This window comes from Oncorhynchus kisutch, linkage group LG14 (genome assembly GCF_002021735.2).
Source record: "Oncorhynchus kisutch isolate 150728-3 linkage group LG14, Okis_V2, whole genome shotgun sequence".
Lineage (NCBI taxonomy): Eukaryota > Metazoa > Chordata > Actinopteri > Salmoniformes > Salmonidae > Oncorhynchus > Oncorhynchus kisutch.
In genome coordinates this window covers 24495450-24509381 of record NC_034187.2, presented here as the reverse complement: position 1 = coordinate 24509381, position 13932 = coordinate 24495450, and the positions used below count along the sequence as shown (strand labels likewise).

Below are 13932 nucleotides of genomic sequence, written 5' to 3'. Positions count from 1 at the left end.
CTTTGATGAAGTTGCACATCCTCAGATTAGAACTTAAATATGCCACGAGTCAAGTTTACAGAATTTTATTGAGACACTGGTGATCTTACCATGTGAGCATTTACATGAACTCTATCTCTTATATATTCTTTGAAGTTAATGAAGTTGTGTATAACAATGTGTAGCTGTCTTGAAAGTCAGATTCATGATTTACTCTGAAAAGGTTAACTTTCATGAGATGACAAATAATAACAAAGACAAATGCTATTTTGGTCAATTTTCTCAGTATGACAAACCATATACAACTCCTGATGACCAGATTATATACCGTAGTTATTAGTAATTCAGTGATTATTGACACACTCATTCAATACATACTCAGTATTTTGTAAAAAAAAAAAAGATTGTACAGCTTTACTTTCTAGATATAGTTTTACCCTTTTTGTTCATAGCTTTAACTCATTGGCGACTTTGGAAGCAATGTTTTTAAAAGCGATGGATGAGCCTGATATCCTCTTGAATCTCACGCCATTGAGGGAGAGACGGGGCAGCTTGCACACCTCCATCACCCATTGGACCAGGTTCTCAGCATCGCCATGGACACAGAGCAGCAGGAAACTCTCTTGCTGTTCGTAGTCACAATTGTTGGCCTCGAGCACCTTGCGTATCTCCCGCATGATATCACAAGGCTCCATGGAGCTGGTGGTCCTCATACTCCAAGTGAATCTGAGGGAGCGGGGTTCACTGTCTTTACTTTCCCCTTTCTGATCCCCAGGTACATGGCGACTGGTAGGAAGGAGATAGGAAAAAGTTGAATTCACTAAAGCTGTGCAGTTTCCTATCTGTATAACAGTATTTACTTCAATCTGCTTTAAAGGGTCTTCCATGAATATGCAAGGTGTTGATCAAAGGGTCAATTAGCAGAGCATGCAATAAACAGATGGTCATGAAGCACCATGCACATTAGGAGTAGCACAACACTCAATGAGGAAACCATAATGATCTGAAATAACCACATCCATGGGGAAAAGGTGAGGCATGGGTAAACCCTATGAATTGACAGAGTGAACAGAGCTGGGCCTGGGAGTGAAGTGATATCAGGCTGAGAAAGCAACAACCTACACCTCACCTTGAGCTCTCAAATCTCCCGTTTCTTTCAAACTCGGTTGAGACTCTGTGAGAAAAAAAACACTAAACGTGAACTTCCAAAGAGAGTATTTTGTCATTTCAAGAACAACAGATAACACTGATATATAGTGTGAATATATATTGAAAGATATATAACATGTATATTATACGGAGTTATAAAAACAAGAAAGCCACCAAGGTTACTATAACCTCATTATGGAAGTATTGACATGAAACCTGTGCACTGATCAGTCTCGTTGGTGTTCAAACTTTCTTGCTTCTTTAACACAAAATAAAAACGAGAGCAAAGGAACAAAAAAAGTGCTTAAACAGATGACAGAGCAAGGGGATACAGGAACGGATGACAGAGCAAGGGGATACAGGAACGGATGACAGAGCAAGGGGATACAGGAACGGAAGACAGAGCAAGGGGATACAGGAACGGAAGACAGAGCAAGGGGATACAGGAACGGATGACAGAGCAAGGGGATACAGGAACGGATGACAGAGCAAGGGGATACAGGAACGGATGACAGAGCAAGGGGATACAGGAACGGATGACAGATCAAGGGGATACAGGAACGGATGACAGAGCAAGGGGATACAGGAACGGATGACAGAGCAAGGGGATACAGGAACGGATGACAGAACAAGGGGATACAGGAACGGATGACAGAGCAAGGGGATACAGGAACGGATGACAGAGCAAGGGGATACAGGAACGGATGACAGAGCAAGGGGATACAGGAACGGATGACAGAGCAAGGGGATACAGGAACGGATGACAGAGCAAGGGGATACAGGAACGGATGACAGAGCAAGGGGATACAGGAACGGATGACAGAGCAAGGGGATACAGGAACGGATGACAGAGCAAGGGGATACAGGAACGGATGACAGAGCAAGGGGATACAGGAACGGATGACAGAGCAAGGGGATACAGGAACAGAAGACAGAGCAAGGGGATACAGGAACGGAAGACAGAGCAAGGGGATACAGGAACGGAAGACAGAGCAAGGGGATACAGGAACGGATGACAGAGCAAGGGGATACAGGAACGGATAACAGAGCAAGGGGATACAGGAACGGATAAAGAGCAAGGGGATACAGGAACGGATAACAGAGCAAGGGGATACAGGAACAGATGACAGAGCAAGGGGATACAGGAACGGATGACAGAGCAAGGGGATACAGGAACGGATGACAGAGCAAGGGGATACAGGAACGGATGACAGAGCAAGGGGATACAGGAACGGATGACAGAGCAAGGGGATACAGGAACGGATGACAGAGCAAGGGGATACAGGAACGGATGACAGAGCAAGGGGATACAGGAACGGATGACAGAGCAAGGGGATACAGGAACGGATGACAGAGCAAGGGGATACAGGAACGGATGACAGAGCAAGGGGATACAGGAACAGATGACAGAGCAAGGGGATACAGGAACGGAAGACAGAGCAAGGGGATACAGGAACGGAAGACAGAGCAAGGGGATACAGGAACGGAAGACAGAGCAAGGGGATACAGGAACAGATGACAGAGCAAGGGGATACAGGAATGGATAACAGAGCAAGGGGATACAGGAACGGATAAAGAGCAAGGGGATACAGGAATGGAAGACAGAGCAAGGGGATACAGGAATGGAAGACAGAGCAAGGGGATACAGGAATGGAAGACAGAGCAAGGGGATACAGGAATGGATGACAGAGCAAGGGGATACAGGAATGGAAATGTGTTGAATGATGGTATGACAGCTTGGTGACGTGAAGAGATTCACCCCAACACGACAAAAACAAAATCATACAGTGGAACTACATTCCACACACCCACACGTTTGCACACACAATTATGCTGTGTTCGTAGCCAAGTGGGAAGTGGGAATTTACCACATACGACTGGAAAATATCCACTTCAACAGACCTCAAACTGGAAATTACTAGTGGGAAACTCGTCTATCATCCTGAGGTACCTTCTCTCATTCTGACATCACCTTCCAAATAAATGACCTCGATAACAGCAGTTAAATGCAACAAAACATTATTTATAAAAAGCTATGTTTTTTTAACACTATAATTTTTTAATGATTTACACAGCTTGTTGGCCATTAGCCAATCAGTGTTTCTCAATGAGTTAAAATCATGTGAATGATCCAACTGTTTACGACTTCACAACTGGTAAATTCCATTTTGTTACGAACACAGCATTTGGGTCAGTGCATGCAGACTGGGGCTATTGTGGGAGGACTCATGCGGTCTACTCTAGAGGTTGACAGACAGCAGAACAGTCCTGTTTCTTCTCTCGGCGTGACACTGGATATGTTAAAATAATTCATATTTGTATTTTTTTTATCTTTGTTTAACTAGTCAGTTAAGAATATATTCTTATGTACAATGACGGCCTAGGAACAGTGGGTTAACTGCCTTGTTCAGGGGCAGAACGACGGATTTTTACCTTGTCAGCTCGGGGATTCGATCTAGCAACCTTTCGGTTACTGGCCCAACTAGGCTACCTGCCACCCCAAAGAAGAGGGGGGTTGGTTAAAAAGACAATCAGGCAACCAGTCATAGGGCCATTGTAGACAGGGACTGCATACCAGGTCCACCGACTCTAATGAGTTTTGGGCTCCACACATGCAGACTAGCCTTGAAATGATTCTACAGGAGGGTAGAGGAAGTTAGATTCCTGGAGGGGTATTAGTTAGTGGGCAAGATAGCAGCCTCAAGCCAGGGGGATGAGGGACACAAAAAGGTCTGAGACTTTATCTGGGACAGGGAGAGGGGATGGCAGTGTCTGTCACATACACATACTGGAGAGAAGGGAATGTGACTATGTTGGGGTGTGTATACAAATTCCTTCTTTCCACACAGAACTCTGACACACTAACTCTTGTGGGGACATAAGGGTTGAAATGATCCCTTACTCTATGTCTCCATCTGCGACTTCCTACAATTCTCTATATCTTCCGCTGCTGAATCTGGAAGAAAAAATGGATTCTGAAAAAAGCTTGTATTTTTTTACGGATACATGAAAAGAGAAAGAAACTTGATGTACGACATGATCACAGGCCGATGATGCCAGGATGACAAGGAAGAAGAAAAAGGGGGAGAAAAGAGGGGGAGAGGTGGGTGAACAGAAGACTTACTAAGAGTCTTTGCTCCCTGGGCAGAAGGGACGGCAGGCCCTGATTTGGCCGTCTGCCGTTTGGTCGGGTCAATACTGACCCTGAAGGGAGGAAGAGCAGTGAAAAGGTCCAAGGTTAAAGGGCACAGAAAGGTCAGGGAAACATTGGCACACAGCAGTACAATAGTGAGGAGAAGAGTGAAGGGAGGGAACAGAGACCAAAGCACATTGCCTACTACTGAGACAAGAGACTTCCTTCCCTATACTTAAACCAATTGTTTCCAAGATGTTACTCTGTGCAGAAATAAGAATCAACAGAGAAATGAAATGAGTGACAAGGACCTGGCGAATGAAGAAATATGGAAGGGTTGCAAAAGGTGACAACTTCCCGAGATGTAGAACTCCTGGTAGCCACTAGATGTCAGTGTGTCACTTAATCAGACTGAAGAACAGAAGGTTATGTCTGAAGAGGTGGTATGGTGGGAGAGCTTTGCCTTTTGTCCCAGCTTTGTAAACAACATATCCTGAACTGCCAGACCATCTGCTTGTAAATGTTTACAAATTGATGTATCAAGACATAAATCCCTCTGATCTTGCTCATCAGAACGCCTGGTTCACAAAAAGTATTTCACAACCCTCTCGGTTCCCAACAAGAGAACACGACTCCACAAACCAATATTACAAATTGAAGTTCCCAAAGCCTTATAAACAATAATTCTTATCTTTACACTCTATATCCTGCATCGCCACATCACAAAGTCGATCACATTCCTACCAGCCAGCAAAGTTATTATCGGGAGCATTGGTCACAACTAATAAGATACAGCAAAATCCAATTATGGACATAAAGACAAGTTAGAATAGACAAATATAATCTGTCTACCTTTCAAGCACAGATCTGTCTACATAAAAAACACAAACTTACCTGGAACAACAGTTCAATACAGATCAATCATTACTTTGTGAAAAACGAATCCGAATCAACAGGACCGTCCCCACCGCATGCATTGGAAATTGATTAGTGTCAAGCTTTCTGTTGGCTGTTGATGGATTTAACTGACCGATCGAGAGGGCAACACTGCCCTTACAATCTAACCCATCGTTAACTCCAGAAGCCGAAGGCCAATCACTGTCACAAAACAGAGGTTCTAAGCAGTATGTCAGCTCCAGCTTGTCCTAGTACTGGTTTTAGTTGATTAATTGCACACACTGAAGGTAATAGGGGGTCCTACCTTTTCGTAAACCCAAATGAAATGTTTCTACAACAGAATCAGCAAACACACAGAAACAGTGAAATGAGGCAAGAAACTGAAAGAAGATGATTGGTTGAAACTTGAAATGAGTGAACAGAAACAGGGTGGTTGGAATCAATGGCGAGGAGGAGAAGGTTCAAATGACAGATGTTGATTTATATTCCTCATGTCAGGTTAGTCTCGGGACAACCCCGAATTGTTGACAGTAGCCTGGCTGCCTGTCTGAGATGTGTTCAATCTACTCCGTCTGGACAAAAATTCAAGTGGGTTTTCCCTGCTGGTTTACACTTGAGGTATGTTTATTTGATGTCTTTCTCAGACTGACACTCAGGCTACGTTATCAGTGCTTCTGGAACAATCTATTGTTAGTAGGACTGTGGATGTTCCACTCAATGTGACTCATGATACTAAAAAGCACACATTTCAAAGCCCACTCAGAAGGATTAAAAACGAACCATATACCTAGATATAGTCATAGTATATTTTAGGGGCTTGGACTCATAGTTGAATTGAGTGGCATGGAGCTGTAGTCCCTGACACCTACCTGCGTGTGAGTTTGGAGGTGAGTTTGGAGAAGAGGTTACTGGAGCCGCGGCTGCGGGTTTGGGAAAGTGGCGCTGTGTCTTGGGACAGGGTGGGTGAGGCTGGGGGCCCGTTGTAGGTGGCCGTGCGGCGCTCCTTCAGCTGACCACTGTGGAAGGTGCTGCGGCTCGCCGTGCCTCGTGGGAAACGTAGTCTGTCTGGCGTGGTGGCGCTGGTGATGCTGTGGGTGGATGCCACGGGGTTCCGCTGGCCAGGAGACACGGCCACACTGCAGGGAGGACGGAGGGAAGAGATCAGACGGAGAAGAAAGACAAACACCTGGCTGTACATACCAGTTCTATAAATAGAATCACCAGCTGGGCCATTATCATATCAACAGAACCTTACCTTCAAGTCCTAAATTCTAAAATGACATCTGATCTGTGTCAATAATGTTAATTTAGAGTTATTCTAGTAGTTCACTATAGTGTGATATTGTTGAAGTGAGTTGGAGTCCTAATATCCAGATAGAATATTGTTTGGTGAAACATGGAGTGACTAATACAGGTTTGGATAGTCAAGCCAGAGGTAGGTAGTAGAGCTGCCAGTGCTAGACCAGGACCAGGGCCAGACCAGGACCAGACCAGGGATCACAGGTCCAAGCAGATGATGAAGTAAAAATTGGGGAACAGAGGAGTGTGTATAATAAAGGGTGGGGCTGTCTCCTACAAGAGGTTAGAGAGAGGGAGAGATGACATCATCACAACGGTTAGAGATGGAGTTCATGAACGGGATGCATGTGGGAGCCTTGTCGTGGGTTAGAGAGGGCCTGAGACAGGTCTACACATGAGAGGTGAGAGGTCAGACAGACAGTTGGAGGCCCTGCCTGCCATCTTACAGAAGTCCAGAGTGCAGTGGGAGTGGGGCAGTGGCCCAGTCTGAGTCTGAGGGGAAGGCAGACAGGGGGTCAGAGGCCTGGTACATCAGCTGGACCGAGGTGGACGAGCCAGTCAACACAGGGGCAAAGCCAGAGGACGAGCCAGTCAACACAGGGGCAAAGCCAGAGGACGAGCCAGTCAACACGGGGGCAAAGCCAGAGGGCGATCCAGTCAACACGGGGGCAAAGCCAGAGGACGAGCCAGTCAACACTGGGGCAAAGCCAGAGGACGAGCCAGTCAACAATGGGGGCAAAGCCAGAGGGCGAGCCAGTCAACAATGGGGGCAAAGCCAGAGGGCGAGCCAGTCAACACGGGGGCAAAGCCAGAGGACGAGCCAGTCAACACGGGGGCAAAGCCAGAGGGCGAGCCAGTCAACACGGGGGCAAAGCCAGAGGGCGAGCCAGTCAACACGGGGCAAAGCCAGAGGACGAGCCAGTCAACACGGGGGCAAAGCCAGAGGGCGATCCAGTCAACACGGGGGCAAAGCCAGAGGGCGAGCCAGTCAACACGGGGGCAAAGCCAGAGGGCGGGCTAATCATCATACAGGCATACGTCTCAATCATACTGGGACACGACCAGACCACGAAGAAACCAGAAAGATAGGAAAAAGGGGCCTAAAAAGAGAAGCGATGGGGGGAAGTAGAGAAGCGGTGGTGAGGAAGTAGAGAAGCGATGGGGGGGAGTAGAGAAGCGATGGGGGGGAAGTAGAGAGGCGGTGGTGAGAAGTAGAGAAGCGGTGGTGAGGAAGTAGAGAAGCGGTGGTGAGGAAGTAGAGAAGCGATGGGGGGGGAGTAGAGAAGCGATGGGGGGGAAGTAGAGAAGCGGTGGTGAGGAAGTAGAGAAGCGGTGGTGAGGAAGTAGAGAAGCGGTGGTGAGGAAGTAGAGAAGCGGTGGTGAGGAGGTAGAGAAGCGATGGGGAGGAAGTAGAGAAGCATTGGTGAGTAAGTAGAGAAGCAATGGGGAGGAAGTAGAGAAGCGGTGGTGAGGAAGTAGAGAAGCGATGGGGAGGAAGTAGAGAAGCGGTGGTGAGGAATTAGAGGAGCATTAGTGAGTAAGTAGAGAAGCGGTGGTGAGGAAGTAGAGAAGCGGTGGTGAGGAAGTAGAGAAGCGGTGGTGAGGAAGTAGAGAAGCATTGGTGAGGAAGTGGGGAAGCGGTGGTGAGGAAGTAGAGAAGCGGTGGTGAGGAAGTAGAGAAGCGGTGGTGAGGAAGTAGAGAAGCGATGGGGAGGAAGTAGAGAAGCGTTGGGAAGGAAGTAGAGAAGCGGTGGTGAGGAAGTAGAGAAGCGATGGGGGGGAAGTAGAGAAGCGATGGGGGGAAGTAGAGAAGCGATGGGGAGGAAGTAGAGAAGCGATGGGGAGGAAGTAGAGAAGCGATGGGGAGGAAGTAGAGAAGCGGTGGTGAGGAAATAGAGAAGCGGTGGTGAGGAATTAGAGGAGCGTTGGTGAGGAAGTAGAGAAGCGACAGGGGGGGGGGGGGGAGTAGAGAAGTGGTGGTGAGGAAGTAGAGAAGCAACGGGGGGAAGTAGAGAACGACGGGGGGGAAGTAGAGAAGTGATGGGGGGGAAGTAGAGAAGCGGTGGTGAGGAAGTAGAGGTGAGGAAGTAGAGAGAAGCATTGGTGAGTAAGTAGAGAAGCATTGGTGAGTAAGTAGAGAAGCGATGGGGAGGAAGTAGAGAAGCGATGGGGGGGGAAGTAGAGAAGCGATGGGGGGAAGTAGAGAAGAAATGGGGGGAAAGTAGAGAAGCGATGGGGGGGAGTAGAGAAGCGGTGGGGGGAAGTAGAGAAGCGGTGGGGGGGAAGTAGAGAAGCGATGGGGGGAAGTAGAGAAGCGATGGGTGGAAGTAGAGAAGCGATGGGGGGAAGTAGAGAAGCGGTGGTGAGAAGTAGAGAAGCGGTGGTGAGGAAGTAGAGAAGCGGTAGTGAGGAAGTAGAGAAGCAATGGGGAGGAAGTAGAGAAGCGGTGGTGAGGAAGTAGAGAAGCGATGGGGAGGAAGTAGAGAAGCGGTGGTGAGGAATTAGAGGAGCATTGGTGAGTAAGTAGAGAAGCGGTGGTGAGGAAGTAGAGAAGCGGTGGTGAGGAAGTAGAGAAGCGGTGGTGAGGAAGTAGAGAAGCGACGGGGGGAAGTTGAGACGGGGGGGAAGTAGAGAAGCGATAGGGGGGAAGTAGAGAAGCGATAGGGGGGATGTAGAGAAGCGATGGGGGGAAGTAGAAGAAGAGCACAACATTGAGGATATTTCTCCCCTGGAGGCCTGGTCTTATTTTTCTTCAATAACTTCTCTCAATATTATCAGTATTGATACACATTGTTCTCTCCTCTGTGCCCCTGGGGGGAGGAACAGTGAAGGTGCTGTGTTGAATGCTGATTCCATGTGGAAAACACGGGGAACACAGTTCCTTACCTGTTCTCCTTCCCATTGGGAATGACAGAGAGACAGTCCATAGCGTTCCTGTCGCTGCACACATACGTGTTTCTCCTCGTCATCCCGTCAGAGCCAGTGTTATTCTGCAGGGTGGAACAGAAACTCTGAAATCACAAATCATCAAATCGGAATGGAGGATTCATCCCCACTTCAAGTGTAAGAATATGTTATACAATTGATAATGGGATGGAATAGCAGACACTCACGTTGGGAACAGTGGTAACCCCCTTCCTGCCATTGGGAATATCAGCCTTGTTGGGGTTGTTGGCGTTCCCCAGCAAGGGGCTGGGTGGGGGGACACAGCGCCCCCCGGGGACACTGCGCCCTCCCTCCTCTTTGATGTTGTTTTCGGCCGTGCTGGTCTGACTCCTGTTAGGGTGTCCTGAACCTGGGGGAACATTCTGACCCACTGGAGAAGAGAGAGAAAACGAGGAAGAGAGGAAATGGTAGAGCTGAAACGCATTTGTCAAAGATGACAATTCCCTCTAAATGGTTGTTAATGACTGACTGAGAGTGTCTCACCCTGGTCACTGTAGCGTCTCTGTTTCTGGTTGGAGGAGACGCTCCGCTGGACTTTGAGGTGTGAGGGGGACTGGCCATTGAGCTCGCTGGTGGGCCGGGGTTTAGCCAGGGACAGGTTGCTGCTGGAGGTTGAAACACTGGGCTCCAGCTAGGTCAAAGTTTACACACACACACACACACATTAAAAAGATTGGACACTAATGGATATACTAAGCACTAGACCACAACTATCCATAGTGTTGCTCTGACCTCAGAAGACTTCCTCCCCAGCAGTAGGTAGGTGGCAGTGATCTCATCATACTTCATCTTGGCCAGAGACTCCTGGATCTCCTCTGGAGAGAAGCCCATCCCCACCATTACATCTGGAACAGTACAGAGACATGAGTTCACATATACAGCCCTGGCCTCCACAAGCATTGTCAACAACTGTCTTATTTTAAGGGACCTTTCATTTAAATGAATTGACCCCAATCCTGCAGCCCAAAATGGCTGCCATAATACCAGAAAGGTCTTTATTCGCCAGTATCAGCAACCAATCGCAGCCCACATCCTTAGTGTGTTCTACATAGATATAAACAATTCATAAGCAATTATGCACACTTGCTCCTCTGACTCATTTAAAGCAAACATATTATATCTTCCTTTTTCACCATAACGACAAGAGATCTTTCACCACTTAATAAATGTAGCAGCAACCTCATCATGCGAGTGAGTCATTGCATTCTAGCTCAGGTGTCATCACCCGGGCCCCCCTCCTCCCTCTCGCCCCATCCGTCAGCAGAGGAGGACAGGTGATGCAAGCAGCACAGCGGGGGTGGAAGTGATTGGTTGGGAGGCAGAGGAAGATGGGGAGTGATTACACCCCCACTGCGCTACTTGCATCACATTGAGAGGAGCATGCCAGGTGGGGAAGCTCCCGGAGCGGCAGTTCCACCATACATCAGCTCCCTCTATCCATCTCCCCGCTATACAGTGCTCCACAATCAATGTGTTCAGGCAGATCAGGCTTCACCAAACCCACCGAGGAGTCAGTGCTTCTCCACTGGGTGAACGAGATGGGGAACGCCCTGAAACGTGATCTCTCTCCACTAGACTACAGAGCCCTCAGTGAAACATGTGCTCCATTTCATCTCTCCCTCCCGCCCGCTCTCTCTCTTTCTCTTTGTGCTAGGTGACTGGCAGCTCCCTCTAACCAACGTGCTCTGACAGAGATCCCAGCTGCTGTTATGCAATACCCCCACACTCAGAGGACATCTTTCAGCATGTACACCCTCTCTCCCCCTCCCTCTACCCCTTAGTGCTTTTATCTAGGCCAAGATGTGGAGGTTCTCTCTGTCTCGTGTCTCTCCCTCTCGGAGGCTCCTGCAGAAGTAGTTTTTATGCTGCGTTTGATCTTTTCCTTTTGAAAACTGTAAAGTGCTTAAATACTGAGAGTGATTATGTTGCAGTGCTGCTGCCTACACACGTTAGTTTTCTCCTCTTAGTACCTATTCTCTTCTGATCTGCGATGTCCTGTTCTGGTTCTACGAAAGGCTTGAGCTCGTCCTCCTCCGATCCCGCATTGATCCAGCGGTCTTTCATGATTTGCTGAAATAAAATGTTAAAAAAAGAGTCCTCATAGAACAGGGTCCTTTTACTACAGGGTCCTATCCTCATGATCACAGGGTGGGTGGGGGTGGGGGGGTTTATTTTCTTAAATCCACTTAAAGGTTCACTTATTTCACCTCATTGCACTCAAAAAACAAATTGAATTGTGATTTCCCCTAAAAATAAGAATTGGAAAAGAGATTTTGATTTGAATCAATGCTACACTGTTTGAAAGCTGAATCGTCATTTAAAGTCAGTCTAATCTAATTCTCAAACAAACTCACCAATCAATTGGGCGGTCGTGTACGATGGGTTTACAAGATAATGATAATAGGAAATGTTCAACCACGAGGCCGATATCTGTTCTAAATGACATCTTTCAATGCAGGACTGTATGTAATCTGAACTTCTAGTGAGAAGAGGGATGAGGATGGATATGAGCACATAATGTGAACATACAGAAACCAAGACAACTATGTGCTGTGCCTGCATTTCGCTCTGCCTAAAAGAAAGATAAAAACAAGAGGGAGCATGAATTATGTATTGTGCCAACAGAGGAGAGAAAGAGAATGGAGAATATATAATCAGCACAAAAAGAGAGCAGTGTGATGAGTGTCGAGCAGATGCCGGCCCAAGGAATGGAGAGGTGGATGGATGGACAGATGGCAGGCAGGCGGATGGACAGATGGCAGGCAGGCAGATGGACAGATGGCAGGCAGGCGGATGGAGAGATGGCAGGCAGGCAGATGAAGAGATGGCAGGCAGGCCGATGGAGAGATGGCAGGCAGGCGGATGGAGAGTTGGCAGGCAGGCGGATGGAGAGATGGCAGGCAGGCGGATCGACAGATGGCAGGCAGGCGGATCGACAGATGGCAGGCAGGCGAATCGACAGATGGCAGATGGATGGAGAGAATAAAGTGTTGAATATTTACATTTTCGCTGTCCTCCCTCACCTCGAGAGTCCCCCGCTTGGCCGGGTTGAGCACCAGGAAGCGCTTGAGGAGGTTCTCACAGTCTGTGGACATGTAGAAGGGGATACGATATTTCCCCCTCAGAACTCTCTCCCTAAGCTCCTACAGAGAGACGGACAGGGAGAAAGAGTGAGTGAGGACATCTTATCTCAAGTTTTACCCCTATGTTTCACTGACTATGAATCTCCCACAGACAAAGGAACTGAGTATGGAAGTATTTCTATGAGTCTTACTACATACCTTAAGGTTCTGCCCGTCGAAGGGCAGAGAGCCGCTGACCAGTGTGTAGAGGATGACCCCCAGGCTCCAGACGTCCACCTCGGGCCCATCGTACTTCTTCCCCTGAAACAGCTCCGGGGCGGCGTAGGGAGGGGAGCCACAGAACGTGTCCAGCTTGTTCCCCATGGTGAACTCATTACTAAAGCCAAAGTCCGCTATCTTAATGTTCATGTCTGCATCCAGCAGCAGGTTCTCTGCCTAGAGACACAGGAGGGGAATTGGAGAAGAATGGGGTGATGAGGTGAGAGATGGCTGGGACGTCAGATTGAAAGACAGAGGTAACAGACTACCTAGGCCACAGGTAAAAGCATAACACATTTGAATAACCCACAAAGATCCATGCTGACAGTAGAGTTCCAATCAGAGGTAGAGATGTCAAAGGCACAACAAATATCTACTGATCCCTCCACAGAAAAACCCCTCACAAAACAAAGTGCTCTACAAGTCAAAGTTAGTGTCAAACACACAGGGGGAGACAGCTGCTCTCTGCTCTTACATCTCAGTCCTCATGGATCATTCATGAAGCTCTACAGCGTAAACACTGTATGGACACGCTGCTGATGGAAAGGAGATGGGAGCTCTGAACAGAGTAACTCCCACTGAGGTCGACCCCCTCACGCTAACCGAGATAAAAATACAGGAGCATCAATATTTATTCTATATGTGGCAGCATATCAAAAGCTGGCTAAATGGAATGGCATTTTAAGTGAGTATGTGGTGCAATGGAAAACATGTGAGCAGGGAAAAGCACCGCCTTTGGCCACTTTAGTTCACCCCCCCCCCCACCACACCCACCCTCACTGGGTCCTTACCTTCAGGTCTCTATGAACAATGTGCTTCTGGTGGCAGTACTGCACAGCAGAAACGATCTACAGAGAAATACACATACAGAGTGATACAGTTAGTATTCCACCTGGCAGTTTTCACACCTCCAGTAGGTGAAGGATATGGAGAGGAGATGTGGAGTACAACCACCCTGGGTGAAGGATATGGAGAGGAGATGTGGAGTACAACCACCCTGGGTGAAGGATATGGAGAGGAGATGTGGAGTAGAACCACCCTGGGTGAAGGATATGGAGAGGAGATGTGGTGTACAACCCCCCTAGGTGAAGGATGTGGTGAGGAGATGTGGGGTACAACCCCCCTAGGTGAAGGATGTGGTGAGGAGATGTGGTGTACAACCCCCCTGGGTGAAGGATGTGGTGAGGA

General features: G+C 48.1%; 1 protein-coding gene across 19 annotated transcripts in view; it reads right to left on the bottom strand.

The window, feature by feature from the left end:
- Nucleotides 1–49: 49 nt before the first annotated feature.
- Nucleotides 50–13932, bottom strand: part of LOC109904128 (MAP/microtubule affinity-regulating kinase 3) — a 37597-nt gene continuing 23714 nt past the window's right edge. Inside the window, exons 7-20 of one of the 19 annotated variants that reach the window (XM_020501298.2) lie at nucleotides 13536–13592; nucleotides 12685–12921; nucleotides 12406–12546; nucleotides 11374–11473; nucleotides 10136–10248; nucleotides 9887–10034; nucleotides 9571–9773; nucleotides 9344–9468; nucleotides 6028–6294; nucleotides 5463–5489; nucleotides 4253–4332; nucleotides 4031–4084; nucleotides 1109–1153; nucleotides 697–765 (exon numbers count right to left, since the gene is read on the bottom strand). In XM_020501298.2, the coding sequence (XP_020356887.1) occupies nucleotides 4032–4084; nucleotides 4253–4332; nucleotides 5463–5489; nucleotides 6028–6294; nucleotides 9344–9468; nucleotides 9571–9773; nucleotides 9887–10034; nucleotides 10136–10248; nucleotides 11374–11473; nucleotides 12406–12546; nucleotides 12685–12921; nucleotides 13536–13592 (1551 nt within the window). In that variant the 3' untranslated portion in view covers nucleotides 697–765; nucleotides 1109–1153; nucleotide 4031. Of the gene's footprint in view, nucleotides 766–1108; nucleotides 1154–4030; nucleotides 4085–4252; nucleotides 4333–5462; nucleotides 5490–6027; nucleotides 6295–9343; nucleotides 9469–9570; nucleotides 9774–9886; nucleotides 10035–10135; nucleotides 10249–11373; nucleotides 11474–12405; nucleotides 12547–12684; nucleotides 12922–13535; nucleotides 13593–13932 lie in introns of all 19 variants that reach the window. The other 18 variants (XM_031788085.1, XM_020501296.2, XM_031788083.1 and 15 more) reach the window with 18 other exon arrangements.